General features: G+C 42.6%; 1 protein-coding gene across 4 annotated transcripts; it reads left to right on the top strand.

The window, feature by feature from the left end:
- The first annotated feature begins 252 nt into the window (after nucleotides 1–252).
- On the top strand, nucleotides 253–11,870 carry snx18a (sorting nexin 18a). Of its 4 annotated transcripts, none has more exons than XM_070904332.1 (3): nucleotides 253–804; nucleotides 901–2,026; nucleotides 10,354–11,870. In XM_070904332.1, the coding sequence occupies exons 1-3, from the start codon at nucleotides 511–513 to the stop codon at nucleotides 10,605–10,607; spliced, it is 1,674 nt and encodes a 557-aa protein (XP_070760433.1). In that variant the 5' UTR covers nucleotides 253–510; the 3' UTR covers nucleotides 10,608–11,870. The 4 variants fall into 4 exon arrangements, with proteins under 4 accessions (XP_070760433.1, XP_070760432.1, XP_070760431.1 ...); XM_070904331.1 differs by having other exon boundaries at nucleotides 898–2,026; XM_070904330.1 differs by having other exon boundaries at nucleotides 253–824; nucleotides 906–2,026.
- The last annotated feature ends 1,921 nt before the right edge of the window (nucleotides 11,871–13,791 follow it).

Below are 13,791 nucleotides of genomic sequence, written 5' to 3'. Positions count from 1 at the left end.
ACATAAAAGCCACTGCAGGCTGGTCTGTGATGTGTGTTTGGGAGTGTGAAGCACTCAACAAGTCTGCAGAAGCTTTCTTGTGGCGCTCACAGGCGTTGAGTCGTCTGGGTGGATTGCAGCATCTTGTAGCTCCGCCCTCGATTATTCAGCCTGGTCGACGTGCGGTTGCTGCGCAGCGTGTGAAAGCAGAAGCGTCCGACTCGGATCGGAGGGAGACTGGAGGAGCTCAGATTAGTGTCGTTGTAGCGGAAAATACGTTTGCTTACAGTTTCACACGTAAACTGCAACCTCTGGATTAAAACCCACCTCAGTTTTCTCTCAGCTTTGACCAAGAGGAGGGACATAAACGGGGGTTTCTCACACTGCGAGAAGTTTGACCGCGGAGTTTCAAGAGTAGTTTCGGGTGGGCTGACTGAGCTAGCCTGGCTGCCCGCTGCGCGTCCCTGCTGCCCCGGCCAGCCAGCCGTAAGTTAGCCCGCTGTCCTGGTCCTCTTCCAGCTGTGGTGAATCATGGCGCTCAGAGCCAAGGCGCTGTACGACTTCCACTCTGAAAACCCCGGCGAGGTGTCGGTGAGGGAGAACGAAGTCCTAACTCTGTACAGCGAACAGGACATTGATGGCTGGTTTGAGGGGGCGAACAGCAAAGGAGAGAGGGGACTGTTCCCCGCTTCATACGTGGAGATCCTGAGGAACGACGCCGCCTCCACATTAAACAACAACAGCTGCAGCACATCTGGGGACACTTACCCGGACTCCCGATACGCCAACATCCCATCCGGAGGTTTTGACGGCTCTCATAATAAAGTTGAGAACTTTTCCAAACCGTCTCCGCCTGCTTTCACCTCTTTCTCAGCCCCCACACAACTACAACAACAGCAGCACCAGCACACTTATCAGCAGCCCAGCCAAGGGAGCGATGATGACTGGGATGATGACTGGGATGACAGCTCTACTGTTGCAGATGAGCCAGGGACTGTAGGAGGAAGGTATCGTGACTTTGAAGGCAATGGGCCATCCACGTACAGAGTGTCAACATCCTCAATGTCAAGAGGCAATGCACAGCAAGCAAAGAGCTCTGCCACAGTCAGTAGGAACCTGAACAGGTTTTCAACCTTTGTGAAGTCAGGAGGAGAGGCGTTTGTGCTCGGGGAGGCTTCAGGCTTTGTGAAGGATGGGGATAAGATCTGCGTGATAATGGGTCAGTATGGACCTGAGTGGCAGGAGAACCCATACCCATTTGCTTGTACAATTGACGACCCCACTAAACAGACCAAGTTCAAGGGCATGAAAAGCTACATCTCCTATAAGCTGACTCCCACCCACACACAGAACCAGGTGAACAGGAGGTATAAGCACTTTGACTGGCTGTACGCTCGGCTGGTAGAAAAGTTTCCCGTTATCTCAGTGCCACACATCCCGGAGAAGCAGGCCACGGGGCGCTTTGAGGAGGACTTCATCTCCAAGAGGAGGAAAGGCCTCATATGGTGGATGAACCACATGACCAGCCACCCGGTCCTGGCCAGGTGCGATGTTTTCCAGCACTTCCTCACCTGCAACAGCACAGACGAGAAGGCCTGGAAGCAGGGTAAGAGGAAGGCCGAGAAGGACGAGATGGTTGGAGCCAACTTTTTCCTCACAATCAGCACCCCTGCAGCTCCGCTCGACTTCCAGGAGGTCGAGAGCAAAATAGACGGATTCAAGACTTTCACCAAGAGGATGGACGACAGCACGTTGCAGCTCAACGCCACTGTCAACGAGTTTGCCCGCAAGCAGATTAGTGGCTTTAAGAAGGAGTATCAGAAAGTGGGGCTGTCATTCAAGTTCCTCAGCCAAGCCTTTGAAATGGACCAGCAGGTGTACTCTGCTGGACTCAACCAGGCTATCTCCTTCACTGGGGAGGCGTATGAAGCCATCGGGGAGTATTTTGCAGAGCAGCCCAGCAAGGATCTTGACCCCATCACAGATTTGTTAGCTCTTTACCAAGGACACCTGGCAAACTACCCCGACATCATCCATGTCCAGAAAGGTAAAATAACGACACTGTCATACACATTTTTATACATTTCTCATCACTGATTTATCGTTTTGTACAAGGTTGCTTTCTCAGGAGTCAAATTCTTATTATTTGTATTCATTACATTTGGACACAAATTACTGCCAACCCTTTAATGTTTAGTTACATTTCTTCTAGACTATTAAAAACTATTATTATTGAAAAATTAGACTGAAGACATACAGTCAGCATAATCCAACCACTAAACTGAACAACAAAGGCAATATATAAAAGATACACACAATTCAAATCTCAGAACAACACACGGAAATGTTTTGAAATCCCAGTGTTCCAGTCAATTTAAAATTCACCATAATATACACGTATGAAATAAAACAGCATGGTTCCTGTGGGATCATAAATCCTGTTTCCAAACCTTACTTTCTACCGCAAGTTTGGCTGAGGTGCAATAAACAGGTTTTAAAGTAAAGAAATAAGTGTGTTTGCTGGCTGTAAAACAACACGGCAGACAGCGGTCAGGTTACAACTATAGCTTATGTCACTTTGCAAAACAAATAGGCTGTGTTTGCATTTGGTCAACATGCTTCTGCCCGTTTGTTCCACCTGCTGAATCAAATGGGTGGCACCCGTTTGGTTGTATTGGATTTTCCATTACGGGTGAAGTACTACACACTAGTGCTCTGGAGATGGAGAATGTCCTACCTGGCTTGCAGATCACAACACTGATGCAAAAAATTTTGCAGCTGAATCCTTCACAAATGATTGTCCAAATGTTTTGTAGTCTTTTCACAGAAAGTCAATGTTAGACTAATCTAGGCCATCCTCCTACATGACCCCAACCCAATGATTGTTCTCATTGTGTGGCAAAATGTCACTCGCATGAGAGGCAACACTGTTATGCAAGAGGCAGAGCATTGTAGCGCTTGTGTTTAGAGGGGAGCTCTCACTGCTGTTTACCATGTGTGAGAATGTGGCACAATTGCTTCCTTCTGATGGGAAAGAGAAAATGATGATATGAAGGAAACATGCAGCTCAAACCCAGCTCCTCCTCCATGTAGGTTATACCTGACTGACTGCTTTCTGAACAGTTGTATGTGCAGATATGTGTGCATTTGTGCTTTCATTAAGTAGATCTCTCTTTAAAAAACATGAAACGTGAATCTTTACAATCACTTATAACTGGAAACTGAGAACCCTACCTGAAACAGTGCCATGTAGGACACCATATAGGACATGGGCCTGAACACACTTTCAACATTAGAGGATGATATGAACTAATCCTTCTCATTCCATGCTTTAGGTTCAGCCCCAGTGCTCTAACTTACTAATATCACATGGCTCTCGGATCAGGGTGGGAAAATAATCTTTTCATCCATCAGTCAGAGTCAGGTTTAGTCCACAGTGGTGTCCATTATTTCATTTACCATGTACTTGGATAACAAAAGAAAATACTTTAAAACCATAACTTAGCCACAACTTAAGTTTAACATTTAGCTGGTGACTTGTGTTAACTCGCTACCTTCTCTGTGGACATATTGGTTTATCATTTAGGTCCCCTGCAAACACTGGACCCATTCAGTCCACAACAGCATCGGGGAAACAGGACAGACTGTGTTTAGGCTGCAGTGGGATACAAACTTCCAGTCAGCTCAAATCAAGTTTTCCACGTAGGCCGCACACAGCCCAAATAAGGTGACACAGCCATTCAGTCTGGTGTGATGAGCTAATTCCACAGATAAGAAACTCTGATTTGATAGCACTCATGGAAGACCTTGCTGCGGGCACAATGTTGAGAAAAGATGACGTAGCGCAGTGAAACAGGGCAGACTGGAAACAAAGCTGCCGGGAAAGCCGGGGCATGCAGCAGATGAAAGGAGAGCCGCGGGTCGCATATTGAATCCAAAATTACTTTGATCTCATCTTGTTTTTTGTGGACTGACGCTGTTTAGTTTCCGTATTTATTTTGAGACCGGTTGAGCCATTTTTATTCATGCCTTCATTCCTTTTCCACTTAATTATTATGCAAGTGAAGAACCTGTTTCTAATTTCTTTCTATTGATAAGAAAAGTAAAAGACAAAAATTTAAATTCACCCCTTGTTAACCACTCATGTTGTTAGGCCTGTTGGCCTATAACGTGCCAGTATCTGCAAGAAGCCGTAAACATTTATGATGCTGCATGGTATTAACAGTGATATATCGGAACAGTATAATGTGCCTTGGTTACATTAGATATAGAAGTGCCCTCGCTCATGACAACTGAATGGCTGCTTGTTACTCAAATTGCCTGCATGTTTCCAAGGAACGTTAAATGCAAATACCCACTGCAAAGGTACTTGACATTCACGCTCTAAAGTCTACTTATGTTGTCTACTCACCTGAAGGTCTTGTAGAACCATTCAGCACTGTTAACACTGCAGTGAAATGACTATAATTAGGGGGAAAGGTACGTGAATGAATAGGTGGTTTTTAATGAAGCCATAAACAAAGGTAGCTTAAATTTCAATGGCATGTCATTGTGTGAGGACAGTACTGTGCAGCTGGGAGCTTAAACGTCATGTGTATGTTCTGAGTTTGGCATTTTGTCTGGCCCTTTGTCTACCTTTGCCTTTCTCTCAGCCTCGTATATATTTATTACAACACTTACTTTTCCAGATGGGATAGACATGCGCAGGGTACGTCTGTCGCTCAGTTTTAATACGCCTTTCCTGATAAACGTGTGGCGGATATGTCCACAAGTGCTATTCTTCTGTTGTGTGACGTTTATTGCTGTCTTCTCTCAGTTAGACACCCGAATAGAGGCTAGGCCACATCCTTTGTTGTTTTTAACCAGAGTACACATTTCCGCAACAGAGGTGGTTACACAGAAACTCGTTGGGCCAAGTAGTTCAGGTGGGACTGAATAGTGCTGTTGCCAATGCATTGGTGGAGCGATGATCAAGATTTGAAGTCAGTCAGAAAATGGTAACCATGGCTGCGTTAAAAGTGCAGGTTGAGGCTAATAAGCTTGGTCATTACCTTTATTTAAGAGGTTATCTCTTGAGGTGGTCTTGCCGTCATATCACTGTTGCTCTCTTCAGGAGAAACCTGTCAAAACATTGCTTGTCAGTTTTATAAGCGGCTGAATTCCATTTTTAGCTCCCTACATTTATCTCATTAGGACCTCAGACACCAGGCAGGTTTTTATTTGATTGTGACCAGTGAAATGTGAGCTTTCCCTCAGAGGGACACTGAACATCATCTTATTGATCTCCACCTCTTCAGGGACCCCATTAGTCATTAGCGTGTAGCTTGACTTGGACAATGATATTGACATCATATCTGGTGTTGCTTTCAAAACCATATTGAGCTTCACATCTCTTATTTTTGTACTTTTTTATTTTTGTCCAAATCTGATATTAAACCCTTAATAGCGTTATTTTTTGTTAAACTCTTGAGAAAGAGGAAGGAAGGATAATGGGTTCATGAATGATCGCTGTTTACAATCCAAAGATACAGTTAACTCAGGTTTGGCCGATTACCAAAGAAGCTACGTTTGTTTTTTTAAGTGAAGAAACTCAAATTTAAATGCTCTTATTCAGCATTATTGAAGCTCGAGAGAGAGGGGTGATTGAACGTTAAAGCGTTTGACCGCATACATTGCAGTCCACCAGCTTATGCAGCAGTGAAAACTCACAGCATTTTTCTCTTATCACAGCATGACTACTTGTCAAATGAATATTGAAATGCAACCAGTTATGCTACTCTAAGTTCTTGTTCAAACACTTGCTAAATGTGACAATATTTATCCTGCCTGCAGTGCTTCTGAGGAAAAACATGTTGTTAACTTTAGGCCAGGGCTAAAATAATAGAGCACCACCCACTCCTACGGTGAATTTGCAAACAATGTTTTTATTCAGTAGATAAAAATGCTCAGTCTGTTTCAGGCTAACAAAGTAGTTTCATGCAATAGCTCTCATTGATCAACTTGAATGCAAAGAGGAATGTATTCAATCACATTTACATACTATAGTTTACAATGATCTCTAATTTAATCAGTTTGCTTAAAAGCAAAGACTGCATACAGAACACAAATCCAGTAGGAGAGGAAAATAAGCTAAAGGCTATATTTATATAGGCTTATATATTATAAGTAATTAAGTTGTTGAAATGCTTTTTGGCTTGGCCTACTTTATCCCCATTTTGACTTTATTTATGCGTCCTCTTTCCCTTGTTAATTTGATCTATTCAGCACATCACTGAGAGCTGTATTTTGTCTGATCTCATCACGGTTTAATCACCACATAAAGTGATAAAACAATGGCAGGCAAGTAAGGGAAAGCACCGATTTACAAAGATGTCAGATTTCCTGCTGAGTCAGCCTTTCAGCTGACACTCCCTCTGTGTAAACACTGCAGGTCTGCCTGATATATTGTCACAGGCTATTTAAATGTCCTCTAGTGCACAAATGGATAGCTGAGGTGGTGGTGGCGGGATGAGATGGGGATTGCTGCTGGTTGTTCAGGTCACGGGCGCGCAGTAGCTCGTGTTGTGTAACCAGGGATTATGTAAGAGTTGAAGCGGCTGCCTCCTGGGAGTCCAGGAGGGCTCAGTGCCACCTCCGTGCACCCAGGGAGGATTTCTCTCCTTTTTCTGATTCATAGGGTGACACTGCAGTGTGCTATGAACCTCATTAATCACTATAGGTGATGCTGGGGTCGGGCAGTAATCAGTAGCTCTATATCTTTAATCTCTATAGGTTTATATTAATGATAGCATTATGTATCTCAAATACAGGCGGTGTCTAGTATTTTTCTGTCAGTCACTCAGTTCCAGTAACAAGGGAAAGCATGGCAGAAGCAACGACTTTACAACTAATAATCACATGCAATATGGCACAAATTAGTAATCTAAAACATTTTTTATTATTACTTATTTAGAGGTAGCACTTACTACAAAGACAAAACTGTAAAAGAACGCCCCCATACACTTATCAATCACTTATGAAATTAAAGTAAATTAAATATCTTCAGGTTTAGGACAATCGATTAATTTAGAATATATTCAGCAGATTAATCGATAATGAAAATAATCAACATGTGCAGACCTACTTGACAGACTCAGTATCTCATTGGTGGTTCTGTTTTTGAAGCAGCTGTGAAAAAGATGTGGCTCTGTATATTACAGTTTGCTGACACCATCTTCTATGACTGAACTTGCCTTTCTCATAAAGTCTCCATGGTAACAATTATTCCTCCTTAGTCCATTAGTGGGCTTTTAAAAAGCAGGAAGCCAGAGACCTTTAAGGTACAGTAAACACCTTTGGGATTGGCATTTAAGTCTTTGGACATCTGTGTTTGTTCCCGTCTCTCTCTTTTCCACACCGTCTCCATTCCCCTGTTATCTTTGCCTCTCTTTCTGTCATGTTCAGTCTGTGCATTAGAGGAATTTCAAAGATCTGGGTTAAACTGCATCTCAGGGAGCCACTGCCAGAAGGCAAACTGGGCAGATTTTTGGGGGGGAAGGGCAAGACATCTTCTTTTTAGGAGGATTTTGTCAGCATATTTCTTTGCTCTGTGTGCTGTAATATAAAGCCGTACATGTCGAGTGTTGCGAGTTGTAAAGAGAAAGGCAGTCATAAAGCATTTAAGGGTAGACAGAAGCCAAAAGGGTGCAGGGTTAGGTCAGTAAGTCTTCTGTGGGCTCACATATCAGGAAACAAGCAGACTTTCAACAGAGTGCTGGTAACTAAGCTCACATAATGACTTGAAAATCCCATGACAGACCAATGCAGGAAGATTTGCTGCATGACTCAAGGGCACAAATCTCCCCTTCACACCCCGCCCTAAAGCCAACGGTTCGAGATGACATTGTGCCGTGAGTGGAGTCACACTCATCTTACTACATGTTGTCTGTGTCATCAGTGTTACCACTGTGTAACATCACAGTCTCGGAGTACGTCAGTGTTTGTTTCTGTGTTTCAAAGTATTTACTCAACCAATGTTTCTGCCACATTAACAAGGAACTACAACAGATTGAATGAGTCTACAGCAAGTTTCATTTAAAACATCCAGGGTCGATGGGTATTTTCTCGATTCATTGTTTGGTCAATCCCAATTTTCTAAACCACAAGGTGACACCTTCAAATGTCTTGCTTTGTCCAGCCAACAGTCCAAAACACAGAGAGTACGATAACTGAAACAGTGAGAAGCAACAAGGTCACTAGCAATGAGGCGTCTGGCCTTATCACCTGCTTCTGCTTAGAATATCACAAGAGCTGCAAAGTTAATTTAAAAAAAGGGAAACACTTTTGGGGAAACAAACTTTGGCCTACAAATCAAGTTGCAAATTGGAAAATCATTTTTGACAAGAACAAATTCTAAGAACCTTAAGAACCACTAAAAAATTATGTAAGCACACATACATTAGCATTCATGTCACATCCCAAAGAAATGTTTCTTTCCTCCCACTTTGATTCCAGCTGTGTAAACATCTTTAAGTAGTTGGATCAGACAGAACGTCATGTCCTGTCAGTTTCTCTTGTGGTTCAACTGAACACTTATTGCTCATGACATTTCTTCCTTTACCCGGTCAGAAAATGTCAGCAGTTTGATAAGTCATCTGTCATGAGCTCCTGGTGTTTTGACCCTGCCTTCTGCTCCCATCTGTCTGGAAAGTGGTAGGCTAATTTCTTGTTTTGGCACCAGTATGGCTGAAGGCTTGTTCCGCAGCGAGCAAAACTCGACAGCAGGTTTTTAAAGGAAGTAGCAGCAGTGACAGTTCACACGTGTCAAAATGGGCGGTTTGTAAACCATCATGTCTCGATCCTCTTGTGCCACTACAGTGACTCTACAGAGCTCTTTCTGTTGTACTCTGTGTGAGTGCGATATGCTCTTTTTTTGCAAGGTATAGTTTCTTGATAGACATGGAAGAGGTGCCATCTGACCTTGTCATGGTTTATTTAAATTCACCTGTAGTGATCAAAGCAGTGTCCAACAGCTGAACTCAAAAAGCAATTGAAAGTCATCAATAGCCACCAAATGACAGTGATGGGAAATATCTCAGAATCAAACTTGTAAACTGATTTGAAAATGCCCAGCTGACTTGTTTTTAAACCTGTATCCCGTGAAAGGGGTCTTAAATATGCTCTGGATGGCTGCATACATGATGTCATGCCAAACAACTGAGTCTACAGCTGCATGTCCCAGGTAAAAAGTCAGCATCCCCACCAGTTGATGATCCACGTAGAAGACATGGAAATAAAGAAACAGCATCAGTCTTGTGTAGCAGTATAAATATGAAAAATATAAGAGCAGACTCTTTGTTAGCTTAGCTTATGTAGCAGACTAAGGTTAAATTTATGCTTCATTGTTTCACTTTTATATAGTTTGCCAATGAAATGCTCCTTGGCCTTGGGAACAACACTCACTTAGGTTACTGCAGTAAGCTAGTTAGCTGGACATGCTAACATTTTCAGCTTGCGTCAAATAAACACATTGTTTAATCCATTCATTCTTTACACTTTTGAGTGTGTTTTTGGTTTTGGAAAGGTTAAAATGATAAAATGCCTCTTACTGCAGCCACCATGTTCATCGTTTCATCATGCAGAGAAATCCAAAGCTTGATGGACATGCCTAGTTACGGTTGCTAAGCTATTATTGGACAATCTTTGTTCAGGGGAGGGGTTTAGCAAAGGGTGAATTGCTTAACCGTGACATCAGCATGAAAGAATAGCTAAGTCCTACAAAACAGACTTGTTCACATTTGATAGGCAATGGTCCAAGTTCATATTATGTCCTTGAAATTGCCAACAATCATTCGTAGATGGTATCAAACTGCCAGCAAAATCCCCTTAAATGGTAAATGGTTGTTTAGAAAAGGCCTTTGAAGTGACATGATGTTATAGATTTCTTTTAGAGTCGGGCCCCCTCACTAACTATAGACACAGATGTGGTTCTCAGGGAGTTCAGGACAAGCTGTTCATCAAACTATTTTTGGCCAGTTCCTGGAAGTTACACATTTACTGTCAAGCTGTGCTCTTGAATCTTAATAGCAAAGAATATTCCGATTATTGATTAACTTTCCCATGAAAGAGTCTGAAGTCATACGTCTGTTTGATGAGTTAAAGATTAGATTTAAGGAAATAAATCTCACGTCTCACGGAAGGAACACTGTTTAAAACGCAGCCTACTTGTGGGCTGTTTTCCCACATTAGTTAATATGGTATGGTGTGAGTGTTTTCCATTTGTACAACATGCACTCTCATGAAGCACTTAAAAAAACATGATAAAAATTATAGATGTGATCATGGAACAAAAAACTTTTACTCAACTATTATTTTTGCTCTCTCATCCCCAAACAGGAGCCCTGACGAAGGTGAAAGAGAGCCAGAAGCATGTGGAGGAGGGCAAGATGGACCGGGCTCAGGCGGAAGGCATCGACGAGCGCTGCAACATCATCTCCTGTGCCACGCTGGCTGAGATCCAGCACTTCCACCAGATCCGCGTGCGCGACTTTAAGGCACAGATGCAGCACTACCTGCAGCAGCAGATCGCCTTCTTCCAAAAGATCACAGGAAAGCTAGAGGAGGCCCTGCAGAAATATGACAACGCATAGTAGATCGCTTGTCGCTTGTCTCAGCCCGTTGGTTTAGACCTTGATGATCAATGACCAGGCACCTCCCTCGGCCAGCCAGTGGAGTTTTGGCAAACAACAGCCAGTACCACATGCTGCTGAATGCTGTTCATCCAGCAGGGAGGGACATTCAAGGAGACTACACTCCAGTAATAACGAAATTTCAACCAGATCCAGGTTTCTGTGTGTGTTGGCCACATTTTGGGGGGACTGGATGTCCTTGTTTAAGAGAGGACATGTACTTTAAAGAAGTTAGGCCAACTTGTAATACAAACAACGGTCTCATGCCTTTTGATTTAGACCAATGATAATGATGGTACACCACGTGGTCTGGTGTGTGGGTGAATTAAATCTAATCAATGTTATGACCTGCAGAGAGAGAACCATGTGTCCGCTGCTACCTACACACCCGGTGCAAGATTTCATATATCAAGTGTTTTTAGCCTTACGACACTGTTTTTAACCGACTGTTTTTTAAAGTGACTGCCACTCCACGAGCAGCGATGCTCCAGTGGCTAACGCCCTGCCTTCTGGAAACACTCAAGCCCTTCCTGGTATCTCTCTCCTTGAACAAACAGGACAAAATGTTTACAGTCTCCTCGCTGAGCAGCCGCTGTCACCACTGTCTCGCTGTGCCTTCTGATTTCGTCTCTCTGGACATTTTTGTTACTAGTTACTAAAAAGCTTTATATACTGTATATGTACAAACATATTCTATTTGTTTTTACAAAGCTACAAATTTTGCAGTCTTTGAAAAAAAAAGATCACTGTGCTTTGAGGGCAGTGTCTTTTATTAGAGATAATATTGTTTGATTGCACCGTTTTTTTCCCCCAGTGGCCCCATGATTGGTTTTTAACACTCACAGTGTGACAAAATCAAGATCAAGAGAGGATTACCTGCTTTGACAATAGGAACCCATGCCTTATGCATGACACAGCCAGCACTGGTGCTGTTTTAAGCTTGCTGAATTTAAGGGACGAGTATAATGGACCCTTGCTATGCCGGATACCTGAATTTGTGTCGACAAAATGTTGTTTTTCAGGCTTAGTTTTGGGGTAGTGTTCAGAGGCAGGCTGTTAGAGGGTAGAGGGCTCCTCACCTGTTTTAATAATGCAGTCTTTTTAATAGCACACTTCTAGACAGTTCAGCTGTACTGCTGTTTTTAACCTTTATGATGTTGGTTGCATCATGAAGAGATTAACATAGAAGCAGAGACACAAAATAAATTCCTCCATCACAGAAAGCTGTTGGTTGATCCTGTGTGTTTTGTCAAGTACTTTAAATATGTAATTACTCTTGAGTCTTTTTGTTATAGCTTATTTGATTGAACTGAATATGTCTGATCACTTCAGTCGAGAGCATGGGCCTGAATACAGTGAACAACTGGTGGAAAAGGCAATAAAAAATGTGTATGTGCTGACAGGTTAATTTGCCTTTTAATGGTCCTTCAAAGTGCATCAGTCATACTATAGTATTTTTACGATCCATGTAATGTGGCCACCTTACCATTTTATAATGTCAGAAAGACAAAGAGAGCAAACTGTGCGGCTCTGCAGGTTTCCTTGGCTGCATCCCTGGAGGACTGGTGTGCCGTGTCAGTGTTTCATGCTAAGCTCACGGCTCGGCTCGCAGATCTGCTGACAGCGCAGGGCCCGGCCAGCCGTCTGGGACATCTGGCCACTGTTAAAAGTGGCGGAGTGGATGGCAGTGAACACGTAGTGAACAGCAAAAGGTCAAAAATAGCTGGGAGGGTTTCTCATTAACTGTCATCATCACCACCTATTACCAAGATAACCAAGATGCAGAACAGTGCTTATTGGAGATAACATTGTCTCCTCGCACAGATGGTCTGAGTTGTAGGAAAAACTCTCCCAGCGCACGTCAACAGTTTTGTCCAGTGCTGGACCTTTGTTTGTTATCTTGAGGCGAGTATACTGTGAAGCAGTGCAGTGTCTCTTTTGCCCAATGAGAATCCAGTTTGATAGATGTGATGGTGAACACAAGATAACTGATAGCAACAGCTTTCATCACCACTGGGTTTTAAGAAGCAACCACCCAGTTCTGTAAAAAGGTTTATATGTTAATATCTTCCCACCAACAGATTATCTCTCAAGACCTCCCCCTCTACTCTGTCCTCTTCTGCCACTGCTTGAAACCACAATACACAATTACAAATACAGAAACGCTGATAGAAAAGGTTACCAGCTGCATATTTAATTGATGGCAATTTTGACATTTTATTAATTAAATATACTGTGATACTCAGAATGTGATCAACTGCAACAAGGCCTTCTCAACATTAGAGCTTCTCATGTGTAGTTAATGAATCCATTTCTCGAGGGATAAGCAGACGCCTGTTAATTTCAACAAGACTAAGACTCTGCGGCCACGCTAGCAGCTCTGTGTGGCTTCACTCAGGCACAGCTCTGTTTTGAGCCAAATGCTAGCATCAGCATGCTCACAATGACAATGCTAAAATGCTGATTTTTAGCAGGTATAATGTATAATATAATACAATATTAACCATCTTAGTTCAGCATGTTAGCATGCTAACTTTTGCTAATTAACACTAAGCACAAAGTAGCTGAGGCTGATGGGAATTCGTTTTGCTGTCAAAAAATGTCATGCCAATCCTTCCAATAGAGATATTTCAGTCTGGATTAAAGTGGTGGACCGACCGACAGACATCGCCATCGGTAGAGTCACACTGCTAGCATGGCTAATAATATCCTGTCATGTGGGAGCATGGCAGTCCTCTTGCAAAGTGCAAACTCTCACTATCTCATTCCTGTCCTCTAGTATTCAATGTTTGTTTGTTTTTTAGCATGAACTCCACAAGATGCACCCAGCCTTTAGTAATCTTATCCCTCAGGCCTTCTGTCAATATTGCCAACGCCCGGGGAAATGGGTGCTCCTGTTTTTACATTCTTGCTCTTCTCGGCTCTAAACTTTGGTTGTTCTGTTGGGATTCAATAAAACTGATATATGTTAGGCACAAAAAGGATTTGGTTGAGACAGTTTACACAAAGCTACTCTTACTACATATGATTGTTGTGAAAGTTTGGAATTAACATAATATTAGATCCACATATGATAAAAACAATGACTTCCTAGTGTCATTGTTTAATGACAAATGGGACAAAAATGACAAATCTTTGTCAGGTC

Source organism: Enoplosus armatus, chromosome 4 (assembly GCF_043641665.1).
Source record: "Enoplosus armatus isolate fEnoArm2 chromosome 4, fEnoArm2.hap1, whole genome shotgun sequence".
Classification (NCBI taxonomy): Eukaryota; Metazoa; Chordata; class Actinopteri; order Centrarchiformes; family Enoplosidae; genus Enoplosus; species Enoplosus armatus.
Note: the sequence above shows the minus strand (reverse complement) of the source record. Positions and strands in the feature narration are given on the sequence as shown.

Excerpts from the sequence above, each read along its gene's own strand:
- snx18a (XM_070904329.1), top strand. The coding sequence starts at position 511 with ATGGCGCTCAGAGCCAAGGCGCTGTACGACTTCCACTCTGAAAACCCC. Across the intron at positions 2,027-10,353 it reads CATCATCCATGTCCAGAAAG|GAGCCCTGACGAAGGTGAAA; the intron begins GTAAAATAACGA and ends ATCCCCAAACAG.